Source organism: Taudactylus pleione, unplaced genomic scaffold (assembly GCF_031769625.1).
Source record: "Taudactylus pleione unplaced genomic scaffold, aTauple2 ptg000282l, whole genome shotgun sequence".
NCBI lineage: Eukaryota > Metazoa > Chordata > Amphibia > Anura > Myobatrachidae > Taudactylus > Taudactylus pleione.
The window spans coordinates 4,740,776-4,767,810 of NW_028284684.1; the positions used below are offsets into that span (position 1 = coordinate 4,740,776).

Genomic DNA, 27,035 nt, shown 5'->3' on the forward strand with positions numbered 1-27,035 from the left:
CCAAACGGCAGCCATCTTGATAAAGTTAAATGCTTCAAGGAAGGAGAATTCATGGAGGTAGTGCAATAGTGTACTTCATATTTCAACACCGCCTTCCCCTCACTGCAATGCAAATTTGAGGGTTAGACAACCAAAAACATCAACATTTCAAAAACAACTAGTCTCATAGTTCTCTAGAAACATGACCAATCACTGTGACGTAATCCTTTTGGTAAATCCGTCAGCAGGATTCTTCTTACTAGCTATGTCAACCACAGCAACAGATCCCTTTCTCCACGAGCTATTGACTATTGTCACACTCAATGTTGATGATATCTTTCTAGTTTATAAAACTCAGGGCCTGATTCAGAGTTGGGAATAGAGAGAGAGATAGCACTTAACTGTGTACCTGGACAAACCATGTTGCAATGCAGGGGGTGTAAATATATATTTTTTTTATGTAGGGTAAATACTAGCTGCTTTTACATGTAGCCCACAAATACTGCACAGCTTTATTATTACTCTACAATTTAGGTGTCAGTTTGGACACCTCCCTCCCAAATCTAAATCTCTCTGCACATTTTAAATCTGCCCCACCTGCAATGCAGCATGGTTTCACCAAGATGATCAGTTGAGAGAGATATCGCTCTCTATTCCCAACTCTGAATCAGGCCATCAGTTCACTCAAAGTCTCTTTAAGGTAAATAGTTTCCTTGGCTACTTTGGATTTCCACTCACACCAGTCATTTTTTGACTTTACCTCTGCGATATTTTAGTGTTCACAGAGTGTGATATTTGCAAACTCCTAATAATATCTCTTTGGTGGTTTTCCAATGTTTAATCATACAGAGGGTCCTCTCTGTGGTTGGATGTCCACGCTGGTAGCCTCTGGTTCAGATATGTCTCCAGCTGTTGGCATATCCAAACAACACATACTTGTTCTGCAAATCCAATTCCAGCTTTTCTTTAAGTGGTGATGTCTCTTAGAATATGAAAGCCCTTGACTTGACAAGGTTTTTAGTCTTTGGATTCCAGAATCTATAATCCTTGCCCACTTGGCAATATCCAAGCATGATGCATTTCATGGACTTTGGATCCAACTTACGTCTTCTTTCTTTGCAGATGTCTATATAATCAGTACATTCAAAAACTGTAAGAAGTTTGATACTTGGTTTTCTTTCTGACCACACCTCTATTGATGTCTTGTCCTTCAAGGCAACTGTGGGAGAACAATCTTTTAGTACAACTGTAGTAAACACTGCTTCCACTCAGAAACACTTGTCTAAGTTAGCATCTTTAAACATAGATTGGGATCTCCCCACAATGGTACAATTTTCTTGATTACTTACACCATTCTGCTCTGGTGTGTATGCAATGGTCAGTTGATGCGTAATGCCATGGTTTTTCAGGAAGATTTCCACATCTTTGTTGAGGAATTCTACTCCATTGTCGGACCTCAAGACTTTAGTTTGTGACTGGTTTGTGTTTACACTAATTTCTTACAGTCTACAATTTTGTTCATCACCTCACTCTTTTCTATGGTGAAATAAATGCATGTCAGTCTTGTGAAGTCATTGATGAATGTTCTGAGGTATCTGTATCCACTTAAGGATTTAACCTCCCTCAGACCCCACATCTGTATTCACCAATTCTAGGCGTGATTCAGCTCTACTTCTTATTCTGGGAATGAACTACGGCTTTGCTTGCCTGTACAGCTTTTACACATGGGCTTTTCTGTAACAGTCACTGACATTCCTGTAACCATCCCATGTAGAAGTTTCTGGGCACTGTCAAATCCAAGGTGACCTAAGCTTCTGTGCCAGAGTTTCATATACTGTACATCAGAAGTCATCATCGCCTAACACAGTTGTGTGTAAAGGACATATAATTAACTGCACCGGGTACCTGTTGCTGTTACAGTCCCTTTTTGTTCCATACAGTGCATTTTCTTTTTCCAAACTGGACTCCGTGTGTGGCCTCTTTGCTCTAGGATACTTATGGCTATGAGGTTTGTCCCCATATCTGATACATAAAGCACATCTTGGATTTCAGTGACTTTAGTTTTAATCCTTGGTTTCAAGCAAGTAGTAACTGTCCCAACTTTTGTGTCAGGATTCAGATGGTGTTTCCCCTGTATAATCATATTTGCAGTAAACAATGCTGATCAAGGTGAATTAGTAAGATTTATTATCATGCAGGGTGGTGCAATATTTAAGCAGGGAGATAAGCAAACAGGTAACAATGTTCACATAGGCATTTATGAGTAACTGGTATGCAATGGTAATACAGTTCAGGACAATCCAGGGAATAGAAACAGACTTTAGGATGAAGACAAATGCCAGATGAAGTATATGGATACACAAAGTCCTGGTTGACAAATAAATAGCAGTGTTGACTGAAATGTCCAGAATATATTATAAAGTGCAGGTACACTAGGAACTTGATTAACCAGAATGCACAGATGAAAACAGATGATAGGAGGTTCTGATCTAGAATGCTGCAGAGTAGTGCAGAGAATCTGGAGGGCACTAGTGGTTCTGAAGAATATGCCTTGACAAACACACTGGATAGCAACGCAACACAGTAAGTGCAGTTTGTCAAGCAGGTAAAACAAAAACTGGACAAGTCCTGGATAGTGGAGCTCTGGTAAAGCTAAATGTTCCAGACAACTTACATGAGACACAAGAGGATATCAGGTTGCAGAGATCAGGCTTTAGAGACAACAGGAAACACAAGGAATTCTAGCTGGTAGCATAATCCAGAGTGCAGACACTGAGGCAGTCTTAGACTTAATGAACTGGCACCAGGGAACTTGTGTGGCTGGTCTATATAGGAAGTTCAGGTGAAGCTCACAGCTGCTGCATCAACTAATTGCTCAGTTTATACTAGACCAGAGTGCTGAAGCACCAGGGAAGATAGCGACACCCCAGGCAGGAAAGAGAAACTGAACAGACCGTGACAATTTGTAGCTGTAAGCATTTCATATCCTATTTATTCCTTTGATTGTTATAGGATAACACGAGTTCAATGTAGTAAACCACTCTTTATTACAACTGAAATGTTTTGTTGCACCAGAGTCAATTTGCCAAAAATCTTTTCTGTGACTGTCTGTGACACTCAAAGCTGATTAATCTTGGCCGCTGCCCTTCTTTGTGTAGCATTCACATTTTTCAGTTTACTGTATATTCAGATGCATTGTGTCCTATTTTATGACATACTTAACACTTGTATTAAAATTTTCTGGGCTTTGAAAGTTTAGTGTGTATTGCAGTATTTTCCGCATTTAACTCAACTGGCACATATTTGGAACTGTAGCAGTTTTGACCTGACAATTTCTGTAGTTAGCTTGGCTGTGTTAGCTTCTAATGCTACTACAAGAAAATTTGGATTTTAGTACTCACTATAAAATCTCCTCCTCTAAATCTAGCTGGGGGACACTGTTAGGACATTGGGGTAGTAGTGGCCGGCTTAAGAGATCAGGCACTAAAATTACAGGTGTTAGGCTCTGCCCCCCCTTTACTCCCTCCCTTATATAATATCTGCCCCTTCCACCTCCACTTCAGTTAAATTTTCTAGCAAAGCCATATGGTGTAAAAATAGGAAAAAAGACCTGAACTCTCAGCAATAAACAACATATGTCAAAATGGAAAACAACAGGGAGGAAGTACACTGTCCCCCAGCTGGATTAAGAGGAAGCGATTTTACGGTGAGTGCCAAAAGCCAAATTTCTTCTTCATCTATGCTGGAGGACAGAAATTGGGACTTCAAAAAGCAAGTCTAATGAGGGAGGGTGCTATCTGGCAATGGCACACGCAAAACTTTGCACCCAAAGCTAGTATTGCTAGAACCAAAAGTATTCAAGTGGTAGAATTTGGTGAAAGCATGCACAGAGGACCAGGTCGCAGCTCTGCACAGCTGTTCTAAAGAAGCACTGTGACAACCACCCAGGAAGCTCCCATAGCACGAGTGGAATGAGCCATAAGAAAAAGCGGAACAGGCTTATCGATGGAAAGATGGTCCTGGCAAATGGCCGCAGTGATCCAACGGGCAATAGAAGCCTTAGGAGCAGGTCAATCACTTGGGCTGCTTCTAAGACCTGTACGGTCAATGTAGATCTGTACTGCCTGGACCACATTGTTATGGAAAAAAAAAATCACCGGAGTGTACTAGAAACACAATGTCTCAAAATACTGTATATGGATAAATTAAACGTGTCTATTTCAGGACACACAAAACCAGCATAAATAATTCAACTTTGGGTATGGCTGTATAGCAGGCAATGAATAATGGAGACATACTGTGACTGGGTATACAGCAACACTTGATATATAAACAGTGGCGAAAGTAGCATCTTTGGTGCCCAGGGCAAGATTAAAAATAGCGCCCCCCACTGTGTGCGCCAAAAAAGTAGTTGTGGTCACATGCCACAAGGAGTGTGGCCACTGGAAAATGGGGGCACGTGTCAACATGATATCCCACCATTTCTCATCACTCTGGGAACATTGCTTTCCATTCCATATACACCTTAATATCCCCAGTAGTAGTGCCCTTTATACAATGCCCTAAATAGTAGTGCCCCTTATGCAATGCCCTTAGTAGTATTGCCCCTTATGCAATGCCCACTGTAGTAGTTCCCCTTATGCAGTGTCCCCAGTAGTAATGCTCCTTATGCAGTGACCCCAGTAGTAGTGACCTTTATGCAGTGCCCCCCAGTAGTAGTGCCCCTTCTGCAATGCCCCCAGTAGTAGTGCCCCTTATGCAATGTCCCCTGTAGTAGTGTCCCTTATGCAATGTCCCCTGTAGTAGTGTCCCTTATACAGTGCCCCCCAGTAAAGCCCCTTATGCAGTGCCCCCAGTAGAGCCGCTTATACTGTGTCCTCAGTAGTGTTCTTATACAGTGCCCCAGTAGTTGCCCTTATGCAATGCCCCTTATGTAGTGTCCCTTATGCAGTGCCCCTTAGGCAATGCCCCCAGTAATGCCCCTTATGTAGTGCCCCTTATACAGTGCCCCTAGTACTGGCCCTTATACAGTGCCCCTTACAAATAAAACACAGACACACACTAAACTATACTTACCTGAATCCGCACTCCTGTGCCCACTGCCGTCCGCTCCTCCCGATCAGCATTATGGGAGAGACGTCATGACATCTCTCCCTTCACCCTCTCGGGCAGAAGGCAGAGCTCATGAGTGAGCCCTGGGTGCAGCAGCCAATAAGAGTCTGTCTGAGTCTTATTGGCTGCTAAAACAAACACACCGCCGCCAGCAGTGAATGTACTACCCAGCGCCGGTGTGTTTGTTTTAGTATGTAGACAATGTAGTGCCGCGGTCCACACTGACCTGGATGGCAGAACAGTGAAGTATGCAGAAACAGGGATCCAGTAACAGACAAATAATAATGACAGGCTCAGGCACAGTGTGTCAGTACTGACATTAAGCATACCCTCTTGCTAAAGCTGCAAACATGTCGTGGTAAATCCAGGGAGCATGCATAGGACCAGCCAGGGGCGTATCTATAATGGGTTCAGGGCGTGCGTGGCACATGGGCCCCCGGGTCCAGAGGGGCCCCGCACCGCACACCCTACACCCATAATATGTAAAACTCACCTGTCCGTGGTCCCACGTCGGGTGTCAGTGCTGCAGAGAACACTGGAAAATGGCTGCTGTGGCCATTTTTCCAGCATTCTGCGCATGCATAGTAGACTCTGGGAACTCGCTTCTGCAGTGGCTGGCCAGCTGCGCCAATTGGCTGCCGGCCACCGGCGAGAGAGGAGGGGACCTCGCACAGGGAATGCAAACGGGCCCCCAACTCTCTTAAGACGCCCCTGGGAACAGCATCCTCCCACAATACAAAACAGGTGAGAAGCAGGATTATGTAGCAGTGACCCAGGAACAGATGAATGCAGTAGACACCAGATTATCTCCTACAATATATGACACAAGATTAACTCTTACAATACATAAGAGGAGAAATTGTCCGAACATCATAGCAGCACCTCTGGTAGCACAGACAGATGTGTCCTCAAGTTCGCTACAAATCGTGTGGCTCTGGCTCAGTAGCGCTGAGCGTCTTTTCGTGCAACTTTTTACCTTCAAATGCATTTTCTTACAGCGATGTGAATAGACACTGCTGATTAAAATGATATGCGCTATACCTATGTTCTCTGTGTGACTGCGGGTGCATCTGCAAGCAAAATGCTAAGTTACAGTGTCAGCGGCTGTGACACTGTATCATAGCGTTTCACATGCAGATGCACATAGCACATAGGCACGCCGCATATCATTTTAATCAACAGAAAAGATGCTTGGCGCTACCAAGTCACGACATGGCAAGGCGCGACTAAAAGGGCTGTGGATCGCAGAAGGAGGCTAGATGTATTTGGACACATCTGGAGATACTGCAGGCGAACCAATGCAATGACAGAGTCATGACACACATCCAAAAGATGCAAAGTGGATGAATCCGATACACGACCAGAACCCGAATAAGGGATATTTATTTCAGGGCAGGTTTTAGAAGTGGAGATGTTGCCCATGGCAACCAATCAGATTCTACTTAACATTTATCTAACACCTTCTAGAAAATAATAGCTAGAATCTGATTGGTTGCTTTGGGCAACATCTCCCCTTCTAAAAACTTGCCCTTTAGTAAATATACCCCTAAGATGGAACTTCGTAACCACCTTCAGAAAAAAACATGGCTTAGTCAGAAAAACCACCCAGTCAGGATGAAAATTACTAAAGGAGGTTTGCAGAATAAAGCTGCCATTTCTGAAACTCACTGAATAGATGCTATAGCCAGAAGAAAAATTACCTTCAAGGTGAGATCTCTTAAATCCACAGTAACTAGTGGCTCAATGGAGGTCATTGAAGAGCCTCCAACACCAAATTTAAATCCCACGAAGGAACAGGGGAGACATATTGGGGCTGAATGCAAAGTACACCCTGTAAAAAAGTCTGGACTTTTGGAATGAGGGCTAACCTTTTTTGGAAAAGGACAGTCAGGGCAGACACCTGACCCTTAAGAGAAGACAACTGAAGACCCTGAGACAATCCAGCCTGCAATAAAGCCAAACAAAAAAAACTTCCGATAAATAGCCGTAACGCTCGCACCAGGAAATATGTCTTCCAGATATGGTGAGAAATTCAGGATGTAACCGGTTTGCGAGCCTGAATCATGGTCTGGAACACAGACTTAGCAAACACACAAGTTCTCAGTAACTGGACTTCAAAAGCCAGACCATCAAAGTTAGAAAAGATAAACCTGGGTGCTGACAGGGTCCCTGATGAAGAAGATCCAGACAAAAAGGCAGTCGAAAAGGTAGAGCAGTCATCATGCTGCAAAGCAGGGTGTAACAATGATGTAGAGGCCAATCCGGAGCAACCAGAATGACTGGAAGACCTTCTCTTTTTACTTTCTTTAGCACTCTGAACAGCATGGGAATCGGTGGAAAACAGTACCCAGCTGAAAAGTTCAAGAGTTCGTCTTAAATTCATGAACAAAACCTGAGGATCTCTTGATCAAGCTCCATAAGCTCCCTGACTGTATCTGAATCGGGTTGCCCTGGAGAAACTCTTTGGAATGCATCAGCTTCAGAATATTGACACAAAGAGAAGTCTTAGCCTCTGACCAATGACCCTGAAGGAAAAGATCTAGTACAACCACTCCCCAGACTGACAGGCTGGCATCCCATACTAAGAATGGGGAGCCCTTCACCAAATTTGGAATGTGAAACCACCACTGAAGAGACTGCCGGGTCTGGAAAGACAGCCAAGACAATTGCCTGTCCAGAATCAACACTGCCTGGACCAACAGCGCAGAATCTGCCATTGCAGAAAGTGAGCATGAGCATAAGGGACAGCCTTTAAAGAAGAGCATGAGATCAAGGGACAGCCTTGAAAGTAGCCACTATCTTCCCCAAAAGTTGCATGCACCCTAACACAGAGACTTGAAAAAGCTGAAGATGGGACTTCACCAACTCCTGAAATTCACAAATCTTTAGTTCTGGAAGAAAGACTCTTCTTTCGCAAGTGTTGAATACCAGGCTCTGAGGAGGAGTAAGGCTTGGCTTGGGATAATTGATGATCCAGCCGTGAGACTCCAAAAAGTCCACTGCAATCTGGAATTGATCACAGAGCAAATGCTCAAATGGAGCTTTGATCAACATCTCTGGGATGGAGCAAGAACACCAAATGTGCCATGATCTTTGTAGAAACATGGGAGGCCATGGATAGCCTGAACAGAAGGACCTGAAATTGAAAATGCTGATTTCCTAATGCAAACCTGAGAAGTGAATGTGATCTTCATGTCTATATATGCCAGATACTCCTTCCTGTACATTGCAGCAATCAAGATACTCTTCCCCAACCATTGCAGCAATCACTGTGCAAAGTGACTCCATCTTGAAATTGGCTAAAACCAAGTAATGATTTAGATGCTTCGGGTTAAGAATTGTATGCAATGACCCGTCCAGCTTGTACACCAAAAAGAGACTTGAATAAAAACATTTACCCTGTTGAGAAACGGGGAGTTGAGCAAATACCCCCTATTTTAGAATGGATTGCAAAAACTACAGCAGAGCTGCCGTTTTGACCAAGTCTTTGGGAAAAGGGGTGACATAAAATCTGCTGATGCGGGCACCCTCCAAGTCCAGAATAAAACCCCTGGACACAAATATGCTCATCCAGATGTCTGGAAAAATTGAAGCCAGACCTCCTGGAGCTGAATCAAGCGGGCCCCCACCACTTGAGGGTTGATGAGGGCACTCTGAACGTCATGTAGTAAGCTTGTCCGTAGGTTTGGAGCTAGGCCTACAGGGGCAAAGAAAGATCTACCCCAGAATCTTTGCCTATGGAAGAAGCTGGAGAAGTCCCAAAAGGACTAAGATCTGCCTCTGCCACAGTAGTGAGAAGAACAAAAACGAGAATTTTTCGCCTTAGAAGCTTAGACCAGAAGTTAAGGACTCTTACTCCCTTTGGCTTGGGTGATAATCCTGGCCCAAAACAGAAGTCACCTTCAAAAAGCACCTCTTCCAAAGTCCTCTTTAATTCTGAGGAAATAAGCCAAAGAGCCCGCCTGGCAGAAATCTGGGACTGCAGAATGGCTGCATTCAAGGAAGAATCTCCCATATAGACAACAGCCTCACAGATCTGATACACCAAGGCCAGAAGATAGGACACATTACCCTCTGACTGGAGCCCAGACACCAACTGCTCCATCCAAGGCTCAATAGCCTTATTGACCCAAGCAACGGCTAGAATGGGATGAAAGGAGACACCTGCGAAACTAAAAATAGATTTAAACAATCCTTCAAATTTTCTGTCTGTGTGATTTTTAAGTGCAATCGACTGCACTGTAGGAATAATAGTTGCCTTAGCCAGACTGGCTATGAGAACACCAACCTTAGGGGAATTCTCCCAGACCTTTGTGTCACCCTCAGCAAAGGGGTAATGGTAGATTATATTTCTAGGAACCTGAAATCTCTAATCTGGTTTAAGCCAAAGCTCCTTCAAAATGTCAACAAAACGAGAAAGACGCTGCAGCACTTGACTCAGAAACTTCAAACCCCTGGAGATTTAAAGTCTGATGCACTGCCTCTATTAATTCTCGAATACCCAGAACAGCAGGAACATCTTCCTCCCAACCTGATGTATCTTCCCAGTCTGGATATTTTAAGTCCCCCTCCTCCTGAGAGGAAGCTGCAGACTATGAGTCCCCTGTAGCAGAGGCCAAAGTCTGTAAAGAGCATTTTCTAGAGGCTGAAGAAGCAGCAAAAAATTTCTCCATACACATAGACATCTTAGATAAGTACATGTCTGGTATTATGGGCCCACGCGGGCTCAACCAAAGAATCTACAGAAACAGCCTGTGCACAAGGAAGAGAAGATTCATTTGCCTGAGACTCGGGGGTATATTTACTAAACTGCAGGCTTTTAGAAGTGGAGTTGTTGCCCATAGCAACCAAGACAGACAAAGAGGTAAGAGGGCTCTGCTTGCAATTTTATAATCTATAGGGAAATATGTTATAGCCATACGTCTCCCAGCACTTACACTACACTTGCTGATTTGGTGTTACTGTTAGATTTTAGCAGTTCTACAATAAAATATATATATGTTAGAACATCGGGTAATGCTTTACAGCTTGAAGGTAGTAAACTAAGAACCACATGTAGTATATATGCAACACAAATGGTACTTGAACTTGATGCATTGAACAGATTCTCAGCAGATTGTTGGAACACTTCCAAAAACAACTTGAATTGCTTTTCATATATATATAAAAAAAAACTATCATAATAATATGCACTGCTTGTATAGTAAGAACATATAGACATGCAATAAATAACAATGTCTGTTCCTTGCCTTTGAGATACAACAAGGAAAATTGTAAACAACAGCTAGACAGAGTACATTAGCTAATTGGTTCTCACTGGCAATACAAGTATAAGTAGCTTTTCATAATTTTTAAATGCATTATATATATTATATATATACATACAAAGTATGTGTAGGCGGCACTCCACGGTTTTAACAGTAACAATCGCTACCACAGCATGTTAGTTCTCAACGTTTCAGATGTCCTTTAATGCATCTTTCGTCAGGATGAATACAAAAAACTCAATCTCACCTTACTTATACTACCCAGTGTCAGCTTGAACTCCAGCTTGCCTCATCCTGCTTCCGGACGCGCCGTCATGACGTCATATGTCACATGGACAGCGGGGGAAGGCAACGCCGGTAACCATAGTAATATACTGCTCCTTCACAGATTAAATTTAGTTACTTATATAAAAACATCAGTAATATACTACTACATAATCAACGAGGATTACATGGGTCTGTATCAACAATTCTATATGGATACATCAAGATATGTTATATGGGCAAAACGAATACAATCTGCAATGCACTTATATAGTGACAGATCCATATGTCATTATTAAGACAATGCCCATATGGAAAGGGGACAGAAAACGAAGCCAGCTAATACAATCGGTGTCATAAACGATAATAACTAAAATCAACACTTGGTAACGTAGATTAAGCGTATCTAAAGAAAACAGCTTAATGACAAATTCTCATTTAAACCCGCTGGGGCAACTATATTACATTTGAATATCCATTTAGTTTCAAGTTGGAGCAATATTTTGCTCCTATCTCCACCTCTTATCAAAGGTGGAACATGATCAATCAATTTATAGTGAAGCATTGCTAAAGAATACAGAGACACCATAAAATGCTTCGCAACTGGCTGTTCTAGCTCGCTAAAGCCAGGTAACGAGATAGAACAGCCAGTTGCAAAGTATTTTACTGGGTGGTAAGATTTAGTTTTTTGTAATCATCCTGATGAAAGATGCATTAAAGGACATCTGAAACATTGAGAACTAACTTGCTGTGGTACTGAGTGTTACTGTGAAAACCGTGGAGTACCGCCTACACATACTTTGTATCTATTGGAATTCCTTTTCCCAGGAGGGCACCCAGGTATTCTGGCTATTAAAGTGGAGTGCTGGTCATTTGCATATATATATATATATATATATATATATACGAGCAGATTATCCGTTCTTAGTACATGTTTTTTAAAAAAACATTTGAATTGTTGCAATAACCAGCTTCCTTTTCAATATATTTGCATATATAATTTCAGTGTTTTCAATTAAAAAATGTCATGTGTTCTTCCAGTAGGGTTCAGGATATTAGGCTAATGTTGCGGCTGGCTCTCAAGAAGTGGACATACAGCTGTCCATGTGAGAAAAACCAACTACTCAAATACTCGAATGCTTGTATAAGCTTGAGAAGATATAAGCACCCTGTTTTTTATTGAAGCAAAACTGGTTAAGGCTGGTTTGATGTTGATAGTTTGGAATTGGTGTTTATTGGCTGTCAATCAAAATGGCTATCCTATTAGGCCTTCTTTTTAGGCGGGGTTTAGTATTTCTATATAAAGGCTGGAGGAGGAGTCCAGCTTCCTCTTTCCAGATTGTGATCCAGTCGGATAAGTAAACTGTATCTGCTGATACTGTAGTTGCAGCCATTTTGTGTGGTTTTTCTGTCCCTATTTTCTTTCTTAAGTTCTTTTTCTGTACTACTTATATCTTTCCCTTCATAATCTACTCTATTTTCTCTTTTTGCCTGTATCCCCTTTTACCCATTTTTCAATCCTCCCTAACCCCCTCACCTTCTTTACCTCACTCTCTTCAACACCCCCCCACCCTTTATTCTATTTGCGTTTGTCTCCATTTTTTGTTTGACATTCATAATGCCCCGTCCACATCGCAGCGCTCCCCCCCCGCCGCTTAGTTGAGGCAGCCTCTTCAGGATCCCGCCCTCTGCGCATGGTTCTGGTCACCCCCCGCCGTCTCCCTCTCCTTCCTGCCTGCAAGCGTGGCTGGCGAGGGGAGCGGCAGGTGTTACAGGCACTCCCCGGTCGCAGGCAAGCATTGCCAGCGACCGGGGGAGACTCTCACTCGGCTCCGCCGATAAGCCCCGCCCACCAGGGCGCGGGCGCCATTTTGATGAGTGAGGAGGTTTTAACCTCTTCATGTTCCCCCCCATGGCTCTAAGAGCTGGGGGGCTGAGTGCACTTTCTGGTAGTAGTGGGCATTCCTCTCCCAGGGGCCAGTTAGGGGATCAGATAGGTAGTGGTCAGGCTTCACCGGCTGCAGGCCTCACTCCGCAGGCTGGTTAACCCTTTTGGTGGGACACAGATCCCTAACATTGTCCCACCTATAATGCCTTCTCCACTAGCTTCAGTGGGTAATCAAGGTGGGATGCAGGCATTAACTTCAGCCCAAGGGGGGATGCCTGTGAAGGGTTTCTACATTGCCCCCTTATTTTTATCCAGGTTTGGGGCATCAGCCAATACAGCCTCAATTTACGGGGCCCATGCAACAGTTGTGCCCCCCTCAATTTGTTCAAGGAGCCGGTCAATTTCATCAAAATTATGTTGCGGCTCCTTTGCAATTTAATCCATATGCACAGCAGGTGCATTACATGCATGGGCAACAGGGTAGTCAGCAGCAGAGGTTGCAACCTCCCCTTCCGCTTGCTCCCCCGCCAGCTTTACCCCCCATTCCTAGGCAGGCACCACCAGCGCAGCCCCCCGTTTCTGCATCACCTCGGATTATGTCAGTAACATTAGTTGATACAAATGTTTTAGATGTTATAGACTCTAATACTGCTGTCTTGAGTTCGCAGGCTCCTTCTGTTCATTCAGCACTAGCGGTGTCGGCATCGACCTCTACGGGCGCTGAGGATCAGTTATCGGCATGTCAAAGTGCGGTGGGCGAGTCGTGCAACAAGGATCAGGCCTCTTCATCTGCGGTCGAGTCGCTGGCCCCTTCCACATCGGGAGCAGGTGAGAAAAATATTATGCCCAATGTTAGCGCTTTGTTGTCGCGATCGGAGGAATCTTCTGATTCATCCAGCTCCACAGAAAAACCACGCAAGCTGATGAAGTATTTCGTGCAGCAGTTGAAGGGAAAAGGCAAGACCCCTAAAAGGGCAGGTAGCGTAGCCAGTTCTGCTCCGGATGCGTCAGGTGATGCGGTCCATTGCTCAAATACAGCGATATTAAGGGGGTTTAGGTCTAAAGTTAGAGAGAGGATTAGAAAGGGTCGTTATGTGGATATGTTTTCAATAACCCACGATGCTAAAAAAGCTTTAGACTTAGCTAAGGCTGGGGGTCCAGCAGCGGAGGAGGCTAGAAGGAGTTACCAGAATTGGCTTTCTGGTGTTTATGTTTTTGCGACCTGTTACATAGAAACTCGGCCAGCGGAGTGCTTAAATATATTAAAATATCTGCATTTAGTACAGGGCATGTATGTTTCCGCCAGGGTCAATGTACGGAGGCAGTATGACGAGCTCTTTAGGAAGAAGCAAGATGGCCAGAAAATTTGTAATTTTGGTTTTAAGGATGTTGAAGTGTGGTTGGAGGTCACGCAGCATACGCGACCTACTAACGAGGCTCCAGTGGGGCGTAAACAGCCCTTTGTGTCACGACCAGGTTTAAACACTGCGGATAGAGGGAAGTGCTATGCATTTAACAACTCGTAGTGCACTAGGGGGACAAGCTGTCGTTACAGGCATGTCTGCATCCTCTGCGGGAGTAATCACCCATCAAAGGAATGCAGTCGCCCAGGTGCTGGGGGAAAGGGAGAACAGTGTCCTAACCCTAAGTAAAGCTGTGTCGCCAATTAATGTCAGAGTTTTAGAGCGTTGGGCGAATCGTTATCCTCTTAAGGAGGAAGCAACATTTTTAATCCAAGGTTTTAAGGAAGGTTTTAGGCTGCCGTTAGTTCGTCCAGTTTTAGTAGTGGCTAAAAGGAACTTGAAATCAGCTAGGGACTTTCCAGACGTGTTAGCAGAAAAGATTAACTTAGAGGTTAGTTTGGGTAGGATGTGTGGCCCTTTCACCCTACCTCCAATGGATAATCTTTGTATCTCACCTCTTGGAATCGTGCCAAAAAAGGAATCTGGGAAATTCAGGTTAATTCAACACCTGTCTTACCCGGAAGGTGGTTCGGTGAATGACGCTTTAGATCCAGCAGATTGCAGCGTCACTTACCAGTCATTCGAGGATGCCCTTAGTATAGTGCAGGGTTTTGGGAAGGGGGCTTTGTTAGCCAAAATAGATATTGAGTCCGCATTTAGGTTGCTTCCCCTTCATCCTGATTCCTTTCGTTATATGGGTTTTAAAGTTGGCGGTTTATTCTATGTAGACAAATTTTTACCTATGGGCTGCTTTATTTCATGTTCCTTTTTTGAATGTTTTAGTTCCTTTTTACAGTGGTGTATTCAGGCTGGTACAAATCAGGCAGGTGTCACGCATTACTTGGATGATTTTTTGTTAGTAGGTCCGGGTTATAGTGATGTGTGCGCTGAACTTCTCTTTTCGGTGCAAGCTTTTTTCTCGGTCTTGGGAGTACCCATAGCTGAGAAAAAGACAGAAGGGCCGATTACCAGATTGTCTTATCTGGGTATTGAGGTCGATACTGATTTGGGACTCTGCAGATTGCCAGCTGATAAGGTGAAAAAACGTAATGATTTGTTGTTCGGTTTAGTTTCAGTTAAAAAAGTTTCTTTGAAGCAATTGCAATCTTTGCTAGGTTTACTTAACTTCGCGTGTAGAGTCATCCCAATGGGTAAGGTTTTTTGCAGGCGATTAGAGCGGGCTTCAGCAGGTGTTAAAAAGGCCCATTACATGATTCGCTTGTCTGAAGAAATGAAAGATGACTTTAAGATTTGGTTAAAATTTTTACGCGAATTTAATGGGATAAGAATTTGGTTGCTGCCGCCAGTATCTAATAATGATTTGCAGCTTTATACGGATGCGTCAGGTTCTATAAGTTTTGGAGCTTTCCTTGAGGGAGAATGGTGCGCTGAAGCTTGGCCAGAATCGTGGCATGCTGAGGGCTTGACAGGTAATTTACTCCTGCTGGAACTTTTTCCCATTGTAGTGGCGGTGGAGATTTGGGCTTTAAAGCTTAGTAATCGTAGAATCGTACATTGGTGTGATAACCTAGGAGTAGTGCAGGCCATCAATAATCAGACGTCAGTTTGCCAGCAAGTAATAAGGCTTCTTAGGCATTTGATTTTTGTTTGTCTGTCTATGAATATTGAATTTACAGCTAAGCATGTTCCTGGAGTTGAAAATGAGATTGCGGATGCATTATCTCGTTTTCAATGGGAGAGATTTAGAGCGCTTGCGCCTTCTGCAGCGGTTCATGGTTTATCTTGTCCTGATTGTGTTTGGCAGATCATAAGGCCGGCATTATAGGACTTGCTTTAAAAGCACTGGCTCCTGGTACTTTGATATCCTATTCGGCGGCCTGGAGCGAGTGGCAGGCGTTCATTTCTGGCGCAGAAGAGGGTAAGAGTGTTCAGGATTTGATGTTAGAGTTTGTCTGGCGCTGGCATGAGAGCGGCCGTTCAAAGTCATCCATGTCGAGCGCATTAGCAGGAATTTCATATTTTGCTCGCTTAAATGGTTTGGTGGACCCCACCAAGTCTTTTGTAATCTCTAAAGCATTAAAGGGATGGGCAAAGGAAAAATTGAAGACGAGTGATTCTCGTAGGCCTATTGACATGGGGATGCTAAAGGACTTGGTGGTGGCTGTATCGGGTATAGCAAAAGATGATTTTGAGGCTTGTTTGTTTAGTTTAGCTTTTGCATTAGCATTTTTTGGGGCGTTAAGGGTTGGGGAGTTAACAGCTGTTAATAAGAAATCCGTTACTTCAGGTATTATGTTAGTCAATGTGATAATTAAACCAGAATTGCTTCTTATTAAAATACAGAGGTCAAAGACAGATCAATTAGGAAGGGGGCGTTGGATCTCTGTCCCGTCGCATCTGGAGCCGAGCATATGCCCGGTAGTGTTGGCTAATAGTTACAACCAGCGCAGACCTAAGGGAGGGGTACAATGGTTAGCGCATGCGGATCTTTCCCCGCTTTCGAAGTTTCAGTTTACGAGTGTTTTTAGTGATTGCCTTGTGGCTCTGGGTTTGCCAGTTGAGCTATACGGCACTCATTCATTCAGAATAGGGGCAGCAACCTGCGCGGCAGAGTCAGGCTGGTCTGCTGAGTCGATAAAGCGCTTGGGAAGGTGGAAGTCTTCTGCATTTAAAAGCTATATAAGAAGCGATAAGCTGCAAAAGTAATTGCGCTCCCTGCGAGTTTGTTATTTGGGAAACCCAGGACCTTATGTCACCCGCCGCTAGGGGGGATTTGGAGTTCTTTTCACCTTTGCCCTCAAAAGTAAAAAGAGGTTTGGTGTTGTTCACCTCCATCTGGGTCACCTAATTTAACTCAGTTGTCCCCTGCCTTGGTTATCATATTAATGAATTTCAGTTACTAATGCTTTGTTATATACTTCACACTTACAGGTTTTTTGGGAAGAGATTGTCGGGTGTGGATTGTAGGACACTCTTTTGATCATTGCCATTAAGAGGGATATGAAGGTGATTGCAGAACGTTGGCCTCAAGTTAAGCTCTGTTGGTCAGAGGTCATTCCGCGGAGGTTTTGGCGTGGTACGCACACTGGGCCTGCTATAGACCGGATTAGGAGGAAGTTGATTGCTGCAGTATCCAGGTATATAGTTGGTTTAAATGGGATTGTAGTGAGGCATCCACGCATACGTTACGAGGAGGAGCATTTGTATAGGCCAGATGGGGTTCACCTGACAGATGAGGGTTTAGAGTTATTTGTCGCAGCCATTTTGTCATGTTTGGCATAGTTTAGAGGCGTCCTATAGGTTAGTGGTGGCGTGACGTGGTCAGGGTCCACATTGTGTGGCGGAAAGCAGTGCTCATCGGCGGCTCAATTTAGCGCAACAGATCTTGGCTAGCATTTCCCCTTTGAGAAAGGCGAGTCGGTCATTACTTTATGAGAGGACCAGGTCATCATCCTAAGGAGGGGCCAGCACTGTGCTAGTTAAGGGGAAGTGGTACTACCCAGGATGGTTTGCGCATGGGGTGGAAACTCCACCCCAATTTTGGTAAATAATACTTATATGGGCTGTAGACCGATTAAGCACTGCTTTTTTCGCCACCAGGCTTAATTCTGATTCTAATTCTAATTCGTATTAATAAATTTGGCTGTGACCTCTTTTTTGCAATTTATACAGTTGTCGCTTCTTTATTTATTATTTAGTTATAGTTTAAGAGTGGTGTGAAAATAATAAAACTATGGGTGACTTCAAATACTCGAATGCTTGTATAAGCTTGAGAAGATATAAGCACCCTGTTTTTTTAATTGAAGCAAAACTGGTTAAGGCTGGTTTGATGTTGATAGTTTGGAATTGGTGTTTATTGGCTGTCAATCAAAATGGCTATCCTATTAGGCCTTCTTTTTAGGCGGGATTTAGTACTTTTATATAAAGGCTGGAGGAGGAGTCTAGCTTCCTCTTTCCAGATTGTGATCCCACCCACCCACCCGAATTGGATTGAATTGGTTTATACCAATATGTTATCGTTGGAATGTATTTTTTATGTGATTCTTCCAACAGGTGAGGCGCAGCCCGGCGGAAAGCAGTGCTCATCGGCGGCTCAATTTAGCGCAACAGATCTTGGCTAGCATTTCCCCTTTGAGAAAGGCGAGTCGGTCATTACTTTATGAGAGGACCAGGTCATCATCCTAAGGAGGGACCAGCACTGTGCTAGTTAAGGGGAGGTGGTACTACCCAGGATGGTTTGCGCATGGGGTGGAAACTCCACCCCAATTTTGGTAAATAATACTTATATGGGCTGTAGACCGATTGAGCACTGCTTTTTTCGCCACCAGGCTTAATTCTGATTCTAATTCTAATTCGTATTAATAAATTTGGCTGTGACCTCTTTTTTGCAATTTATACAGTTGCCGCGTCTTTATTTATTATTTAGTTATAGTTTAAGAGTGGTGTGAAAATAATAAAACTATGGGTGACTTAAAGAAAATTCCAGTTTAAAGGGCTGCCTCTGGAACTTTTTGATCATCTGCATACTAAAGGGGTATGCAATGGGAATGAGTGGTATGCATGGTATGAATGGACACCGATGGTGATCTCTTGGAAATGTGGATTCAAGCCTTGTGCTTGCAGTTATGTTCCATTGCAGAGTTGGGAGGCAATGAGGTTCCACCTCAAAATAATAGAGGCTCCAGATTGCAGTTCCAGTTTGTGAAGAGGCATTGCCAGTGGGTTGAGAGAGTTAAGGAGTTTCAGGGGGCAGTTGCCTGATTTCTTGTTCATTGTGAAGTGCAATGACTCTCTTCTCCATGGGGAAAAAACATAGTAGGTACTCACTTATATCCCTGGCAGTGTCATTCTGTGTGTTTTACCATTAGGCTGAACATGTTAAACAATTTTTAACATTTTCATATAAAATTTAGGTTAAAATAAGCTGAACTTAGACTGTGAGCCTACAAAGTCACAGCAACAATGCGTTTGTATGATATACATTTCACACTCCAAGTCGATTCCAGTCAATTTAAATCCTTTCCTGCACCTTAGACCTAAGCACCACTCAATGGGATTTATCTACATGTGACCTAAGAGTTGCCTGTCCACTAAGTTTTAACTTTCTCAGTATGTAAGGTTGAGACAATGAATTCCAGTTGACTGAGTCTTCATCATCCATAGCTCTGTCTACTGAATAGCTAAGGTGTTGTCATTCTTAATAGTTAAAATGGCTAATACTGATGTCATGGAGTGAGGAATTCTATAGGTAAGTTGGCCAAGTCTTCATCATTGTTGTGAAATAAATATTTGAAAGTGCTTGTAAATAAATAAATATACATATGTATAATCAATAAATTAATAATGTGAAGTAAAGTAATTAACTGGATTTGCAGTGTTCGGAACACAGAGTATTCAATACATAAATTTAAAGCAACATGTTTATAGCTATTCGTGTAGATCAAGATGTCCACGAATACTGATAAAAAATGGCAATTATAGAGACATGGAGTTCATCCCTCACCCTTTAAATATTATATCATTTCCTGTATCGTATCCCAACAGACACCAGACACATTGAGAGCTGCTGAAAACACCCCCACTGCTTGACAGTGCTGGATGACTTCTTTAATTTTCATCATTGCTGTGCTGACCATCTCACTGGGGAAAAAGTGTAGCCAGCACTTGTCTATTGCTGCAGGAATGTCACTTCTTGGTGTCAAAATGGTTTATTCACAAATTCATGCTTGGATTTGTTGGTTCAACTTGGACAGCTTATAATCATGTGGTTGTATTGATGTTCCAAAATGTTTTTTTTATTGAATAAGGTCCCACACTAGCCTAACTCACTACCATGACATTACATGCTGCTGTTACATGACCTACAGTAAGGGGGAGCTTTAGCACTGGATGGAATTGCAAAGCTGCACACAGTCCTTGCTATTATGATAATGCAGCAGAAGCCGTCATGCCCCCTGCATGCATTAATGATCCGAGCTGCGTCCACAGATGCAGTATCGGATCATCTGCGTGATCCTTGTCCGGTTGAGTGACAATGGGGTCACGTAGGCCAGCCATCGCAAATGTCCAAAAGAGGCCAGGAAATCTCTGTCTGCCAACAGAGATCCTGGCCTCTTCTCCCCCCCCCTTCCCCCCCAATGGCAGCGTCATTACTTCGTGCCCCATCCTCACCCGCAAATGGCAGCAGACTGTAAATCACTGTCAGTCTGCTGCCACCCTGTGTCTGATCACGTAACCCCTGTTCTGCACATGCGCAGAACAGATCCTGCACACTACCGTGCACTGCTGAATAAGGTCCTATGTTATTTAGCTGAAGGTTAATTAGAATGAATCCTCTGTTAATCGTTTTCCACAATTAAAAAACTCCATATATTCACAGCTTTTCTTTACAATTGTCACGTAAAGTCTTTCAGGGTGCAAAATTTCTACTGGACGCGGTTAAACATTGTTAGGTATACTGTACATCCACAGTTTTGTCTGCAAACCATATATATATATATATATATATATATATATATATATATATGTCCATTCATGCTAGAACAATGCAAAAAAACCTTTATAGGAACAGGTGGGCTATGTGCAATATTCAGTTTCCACATAGCTTATTCATGACTATTCCTAATTCAGACTTACAAAAATTCACACTTCATAGGCATGCCAGTACTGCTATTGCCATGAATGAATCACCATCCATATGGAACCAGTTACAATTTACTATATAATAACTCTCTAGCATGCTGCCAGGACTACTGACTATCCACAAAACCAGTACGTCCTCTTCACAAGACAACACATTGCAGGTAACGCTGCCAGAAGTGATGAGCCTCAGGAACACCATTCTAGTGTGATTTACTGATAGCAATTGGATAACAAGTTGCCTTTCTCCATCATGTATATCTGTGAGCTTTTAAATTCAATAAAATTGTCCTTTCTTTGTGTGCTAGCATTTTACCAGCCTCCTGTGACAATCAAATGACACTATTCCACCTTGGCAGCAGAATGCTGTAGTGCAGATGGTATTCATAAACAATTCATCTACACTTCCAAAAGTCCAATGGGTCAAAACCTTCTGCTAAATGTGTTAAATGTCCGTGGATTAATCTAAAATGCTGTTTTTCCTGCCTCACCAGTTTCCATTCTTTCAGACTGCACAATATACTGATTCACAGATCTGTCTGCATGGGGAATATTAAATCTCCACTCTTCCTTCAGCTGTCTCCAAAGAACAATTCTCCTTCTGTCTCATTCTAGCGAGTAAAAATCACTGTATATAAATTGGAGGTTTAATGGTGATATGTGGCTGGCCATAAACTTTTTTAACGCATTGTCTACTTTGCACGTTGTTATCCTAAAGATCCTGTGGAAGTAACAACCATTGAAAGAAAGATAGGCTTTAATGAGGTTTGACTATTGGGATTATTCCAAAATGTACCAATCTGCATAAAGTATAAATGACTTTTGGAAACAGCACTGATACATTCTTAGCTCGATCATCTCAGCTGTGATAAAGCCAAATATGGATATATAGTACAAGTTAGGGACATTTGCAGACTATTCAGAGTGAGAGGCACTGCAGAAATAAGAACTCCATATGGACCTATTGCTAGAATACTGACAACACAACATTTTGTGTATACAGAAAGAAAACTAGTAAATTCTGGGCATTGGTAATTATAGTTTATATTCCAAAAACATGCCAGAGAAAGGCTCTGTCTGTGCTTCTCACGATAAGAGGTTAACCATGGAGAAATCACTGATATCTCCTGCGGTACCTCATTTTTCATCACTTACCACCATCACCATTTTGCCAAGCAGCAAAGACCTCAGTTTTTGTCCCCAGGTTAAGGTTATTTCAGGATGGTGTTAACTATAGCAAGCAATAGGGATCAACGAAGCTAGAAAGTCTTTGCTGGATTTCCACTGGGTCAAATTACTTAGAGGCCTATGTACTAATAATCACGGAACTGCCACAATTATTAAGGATCAGTTTCGTGGCGGATATTCTAATTTTTGCTGAAAATATCCCCACTATGTACTAAGGGAAACTCACAGGGACAGCGGTTTGGGTAACCATTGTCCCTGGCATACTGTAGAAGTCTTTCACATTTGTGAAAACTTCTCTGGGGAAAGCGGACACTGCACATGGCACAGAGATAAATTATCTGGTGTACATGGGGGGATCCGGGGACAACACTTTAATTGATGCTTATCCATTAATAACGGATAAATAGCGTTGCCCTCACCATATTAATTAAATCAATATAACCTATTTGAACATCGGCAGAAATCCATAATTTGTACTTTCTATGTAATGTATTATCCATTGCATCCCCTGCACAGAGTAACAGCGTGCTCTACCCTTTGATATGAAAGGTGTGTTATTAGTAGTTTGTGAATGCATTTCACAAGCTTCATCCTCCTGACACTGATTACCATTAGTCAGCCACAGAAAACTACCAGTACTTATGTCTAGGAAAGCTATAAATGTAATTTCTTCAATTTACTCGGGATTATGGGCCTGATTCAGAGCCGGACGCAATTAGCGCTCGCTCGTCCTGAAAATAGGGGTGGCTATTCAAATGAACCGTTCGCTGTTTGCCGTCTGTTCACGCCTCTAGGTCTGAACGAGCGAACAAAACTTGCGGTCGTTTTTTGAAAAAATACGCCCCCTGGCCGCTCGCATCCTACGTCATGTCCGCTATTTATTAGATTAATCGAGTACATGGACCAGCTTATGAACTGCTCGCTATTCTTGTGGTTGGTTTTTGCTACCACAATTTGACGTGGTCAATGACGCTGCTGTATTAATTATGCACACCCTTAAAATGCCCGTTTTGACCTTTAAGCACGCCTGCGTTCGGATCTCCACTCCCCGTTTTCAAGCACCTTCCCCTGTTACCACCCACATACGCCTCATTCTGTCACTCAAAATAGCAGGCATTCGCTATTTAGCGAACAAACGATTTTCGGCCGCACTGACTGGTTTGCGCATGCGTATTACGATCCGTATGCATGCGCAGTTGGGCAAACATCGCTCGGAGCAAACGAGCAGCCGCTTACGAGCGGCTCTGAATCAGGCCCTATGTTCCTACATTCCTCTGCCAGCTTCTTCACTGGTTCCCCATATCTGTTCAAATGTAAATTCTGTTCATTTACACAGCTGTCAGGACTCTTATCCATCATATCTAAATGCTCAACTACCAAAACGCCTGATCTCCATCTTCAATGGCTGCTGTTCTCTCGGTATGCTGCATATTTCCACATGCTCAGGCTGCATACTACATATGACCCGTGTAATCAGGTTATACAAGCACATCCCGGTTTACAATTCTACTATATAGCATAGGAATGTAATTTTGCCACTTTCAGTGTCTTGTCTTCAGTATGTGTGAATCAAGTCAGCATTTGTAGCCATTTCACATAATACATGACAATATAATGGTAACATTGCCGACACCTAAGACTACACATACACAGCAACATCTGAGTACTGTTTCCAGGGACATTTTACAGATGGATACATTACTCTATGCATACAGTAACGTGTAATTCATCATATGTTGACATAGGATTTATCAACCCAAGATGACCTGACCACATCATGATCGAATCTAATGTATCCTAACTTCTATTAATTATACAGATCACAACTTTATCATTTAGAATAAACACTCAGCAAATAGAATGTAAGGAGTGGTATGGTGTTGCTGGTCAATTTTACAATATAGGAACTGGGATCAAAATTTCTTTAACCCTGGAAACACCCTTAAAACTAAGTCATATATCTATATATATATCTATCCATCCAGTGATTTAGATTTACAATCATTATTGTTTATTTGTAAGGTGTCCCAAATTGCAAAGTGCAGGACAAATCACACAAATACAAATTAAACATAATGAGAAATCGTGCAATAACAAATCACAAATATAAATCATATGAATGGAATTATTATAGAACGTATATAAGTGCAAAATCCATACGTATCAATTAACATGATAATCACATAAATACAAGTTATACATTCAATGTAGACAAAGTCAGTGCAGACATGAGACACTGGTCGGAGTGGTCCCTGCTCTTGAGAGCTTACAATATCCAATAGCAGATGTTTTCTGATCAGCAATGATTTTCAGGCCTTTCTGACATAAAAAGGAGTTTAAAATGCATCCTTTAATATGGCACGTGTTTTCTCTCATCAAGGCAGCTGAATGGAGATGATAAAAAGGCAGCTCTAGAGCACGTGATGAAAGCAAATGGAAAACTCCTCTGATCAGGAAATTAAAGCAATTTGAGCAAAACCACCCAGCTGTTACAAATATATAGGAAAAATCTAATTAAAGGGTGGGTGAGAATTAATGGCATTTATGATTGAGAGAATCCTAACGTTATTGTGCACTGCTAGTCTGAAATGTGAACACACATAAATCTCAGATAGTCTTTAAACCATAATATTTGCTCAGCAGGGAATGAAGAAAAAAAAAAAGTAATAAAATGTGAAAAATTACTCACGACAGTATAGCAAATGTGACCAGTGTAATTGCCAGGCAGAAGATGGACAGGGAACAGCCAACATAACTGATGGAGGACAGCGCCACCTTGTGGGAATTTGAGATCTGTGCAGGAGAGAGAGAGCAAGAAGAAAAACACTCATTAATTTCATTCAAATAATTAATACTGTATGGCATACTAACACGTTTATCAACTCAACCCTGCCACTAAACTAGCACTAATTGTGTTCCAATACTGTCAATTAAAAATATATATATATATAATCACATCAGATCTTATTATGCACCAGGTTCCAAGTAGTTCATGCGTTTAGACAGAAATGAGGAGGATGCATAAAATAGCCTTAAGCTATTCAGTATTTTCCTTTCACTTTCCTACCATAATAAAAGTATGATGTGCTGTGCGCCTGCAGCAAAAGTATGACTTGCGCTTGGCTTCTATATTGTTGGCTTTGAATGTCACAAACTGGATGTTGTGTGTCTTCCAGGCTGTTTCCTATCAAGTCACTAAGTGCAGCTTCAACTGAGTTGACGGAAACCATGTTTTTTTCCTGGGACACTTGGCTGCTGGACAGGTGGATCTAAGCAATAATCCTGCAGTCTAGGCAGACCTTGGGGTAATATAACCATCACAATGACATTTGCTGAATATTTTTTTTACATAATTTTTAGCTTTTAAATAATGTAAATGTTGACAGATAAAGTCCAGGCATTAAGGGCCAATTCCATTACAGGCGGTGTAGCTCCTAGCATCACCGTAGTGCTTAGCTGCGCACATTTTTACCATATACAGTAGCTGCAGCTTCACAAGTTTTCCTGGAAACGAGGTTGCTTGACATGTTGTGCTCAATCCAATTATGTGCAAGTTAGCGAATGCGTGTTTGTGTCAGAAACACGCATACCGCGCAGAAATGCTCTCACCTGAGAAATGGGAGATCCGATTAGAAATACCAATTCGCAGTAGTCGCGCCAAGGTTGCGAGGCTTTTATACAAAATACAACTTGGGAGAAGTGCATGAAAAAGTGGGGAAATCATCCTGTACCACCAAAAATGTGACAACAGAGATAGCAGGACCATGTAGAAGGCTGATAGTGGCCATTAGGAATGTACCATACTTGAGGTTTTTTAAAAGGCATCAAAAGGATAATTTTTGCACTTTTTATTAATGGTTGCACAATTATAGTTTTTCATCAAATTAAAGTCATTTAGGGGAACAGAAAAATGTCTATATAGTAACACTTTTACCTTTCACCAGCAAGTTCAAAAACCCTCTTCCATCAATACACCTCCACATCCCTGTCCCACATTATTTACACTTCCACATACTGTACCTATCCCACATCATTTATACCTCCACATACCTGACCCATATCATTTACACATCCACATACCTGTCCCACATCATGTACACCTCCACATCCCTGTCCCACATCATTTACAGCTCCACATACCTGTCCTACATCATTTACACCTCCACATACCTGTCCCACATCATTTACACCTGCACATACTGTACCTGTCCCACAGCATTTACTCCCCCACATACTGTACTTGTCCCACATAATCTACACCTTCTAATACTGCACCTGTCCAACATCATTTATCGTTACACCTCCTCATACTGTACCTGTCCCACATCATTCACTCCTCCACATACTGTACTTGTCCCACATCATTCACTCCTCCACATACTGTACTTGTCCCACATAATCTACACCACCACATACTGTACCTGTCCCACATCATTTACTCCTCCACTACTGTACTTGTCCCACATAATCTACACCTTCTCATACTGTACCTGTCCAACATCATTTACAGTTACACCTCCTCATACTGTACCTGTTCCACATCATTCACTCCTCCACATACTGTACTTGTCCCACATAATCTATACCTCCTCATACTGTACCTGTCCCACATCATTTACACCTCTTCATAATGTACCTGTCCCACATCATTTACTCCCCCACATACTGTACTTGTCCCACATAATCTACACCTCCACATACTGTACCTGTCGCACATCATTTACACCTCCACATACTGTACCTCTCCCACATCATTTACTCCTCCACTACTGTACCTGTCCAACATAATCTACACCTCCTCATACTGTACCTGTCCCACATCATTACACCTCCACATACTGTACCTGTCCAACATCATTTACACCTCCACATACTGTACCTGTCCCACATCATTTACACCTCCACATACTGTACCTGTCCCACATAATTTACACCTCCTCATACTGTACCTGTCCAACATCATTTACACCTCCTCATACTGTACCTGTCCAACATCATTTACACCTCCACATACTGTACCTGTCCCACATCATTTACACCTCCTCATACTGTACCTGTCTAACATCATTTACACCTCCACATACTGTACTTCTCCCACATCATTTACACCTCCTCATACTGTACCTGTCCCACATCATTTAACCCTTTATTGAGCTTTTCAGAGAATTTCACCTGAAAACCAACATCTTTATTGGCTAAATGATGCTATTTAAACCTCTCAAAGTGCATGATTATTTATTGGGAGGAGAGTACCAGAGGGTCTGCACTGTGTGC

At 42.5% G+C, this 27,035-nt stretch overlaps 1 protein-coding gene across 1 annotated transcript in view; it reads right to left on the minus strand.

Moving 5' to 3' along the window:
• ADGRD1 (adhesion G protein-coupled receptor D1) overlaps positions 1 to 27,035 on the minus strand; it is a 596,761-nt gene that overhangs the window by 176,764 nt on the left and 392,962 nt on the right. Inside the window, exon 17 of the mRNA XM_088482162.1 lies at positions 24,451 to 24,554. Within this exon, the coding sequence (XP_088338288.1) occupies positions 24,451 to 24,554 (104 nt within the window). The remainder of the gene's footprint in view (positions 1 to 24,450; positions 24,555 to 27,035) is intronic.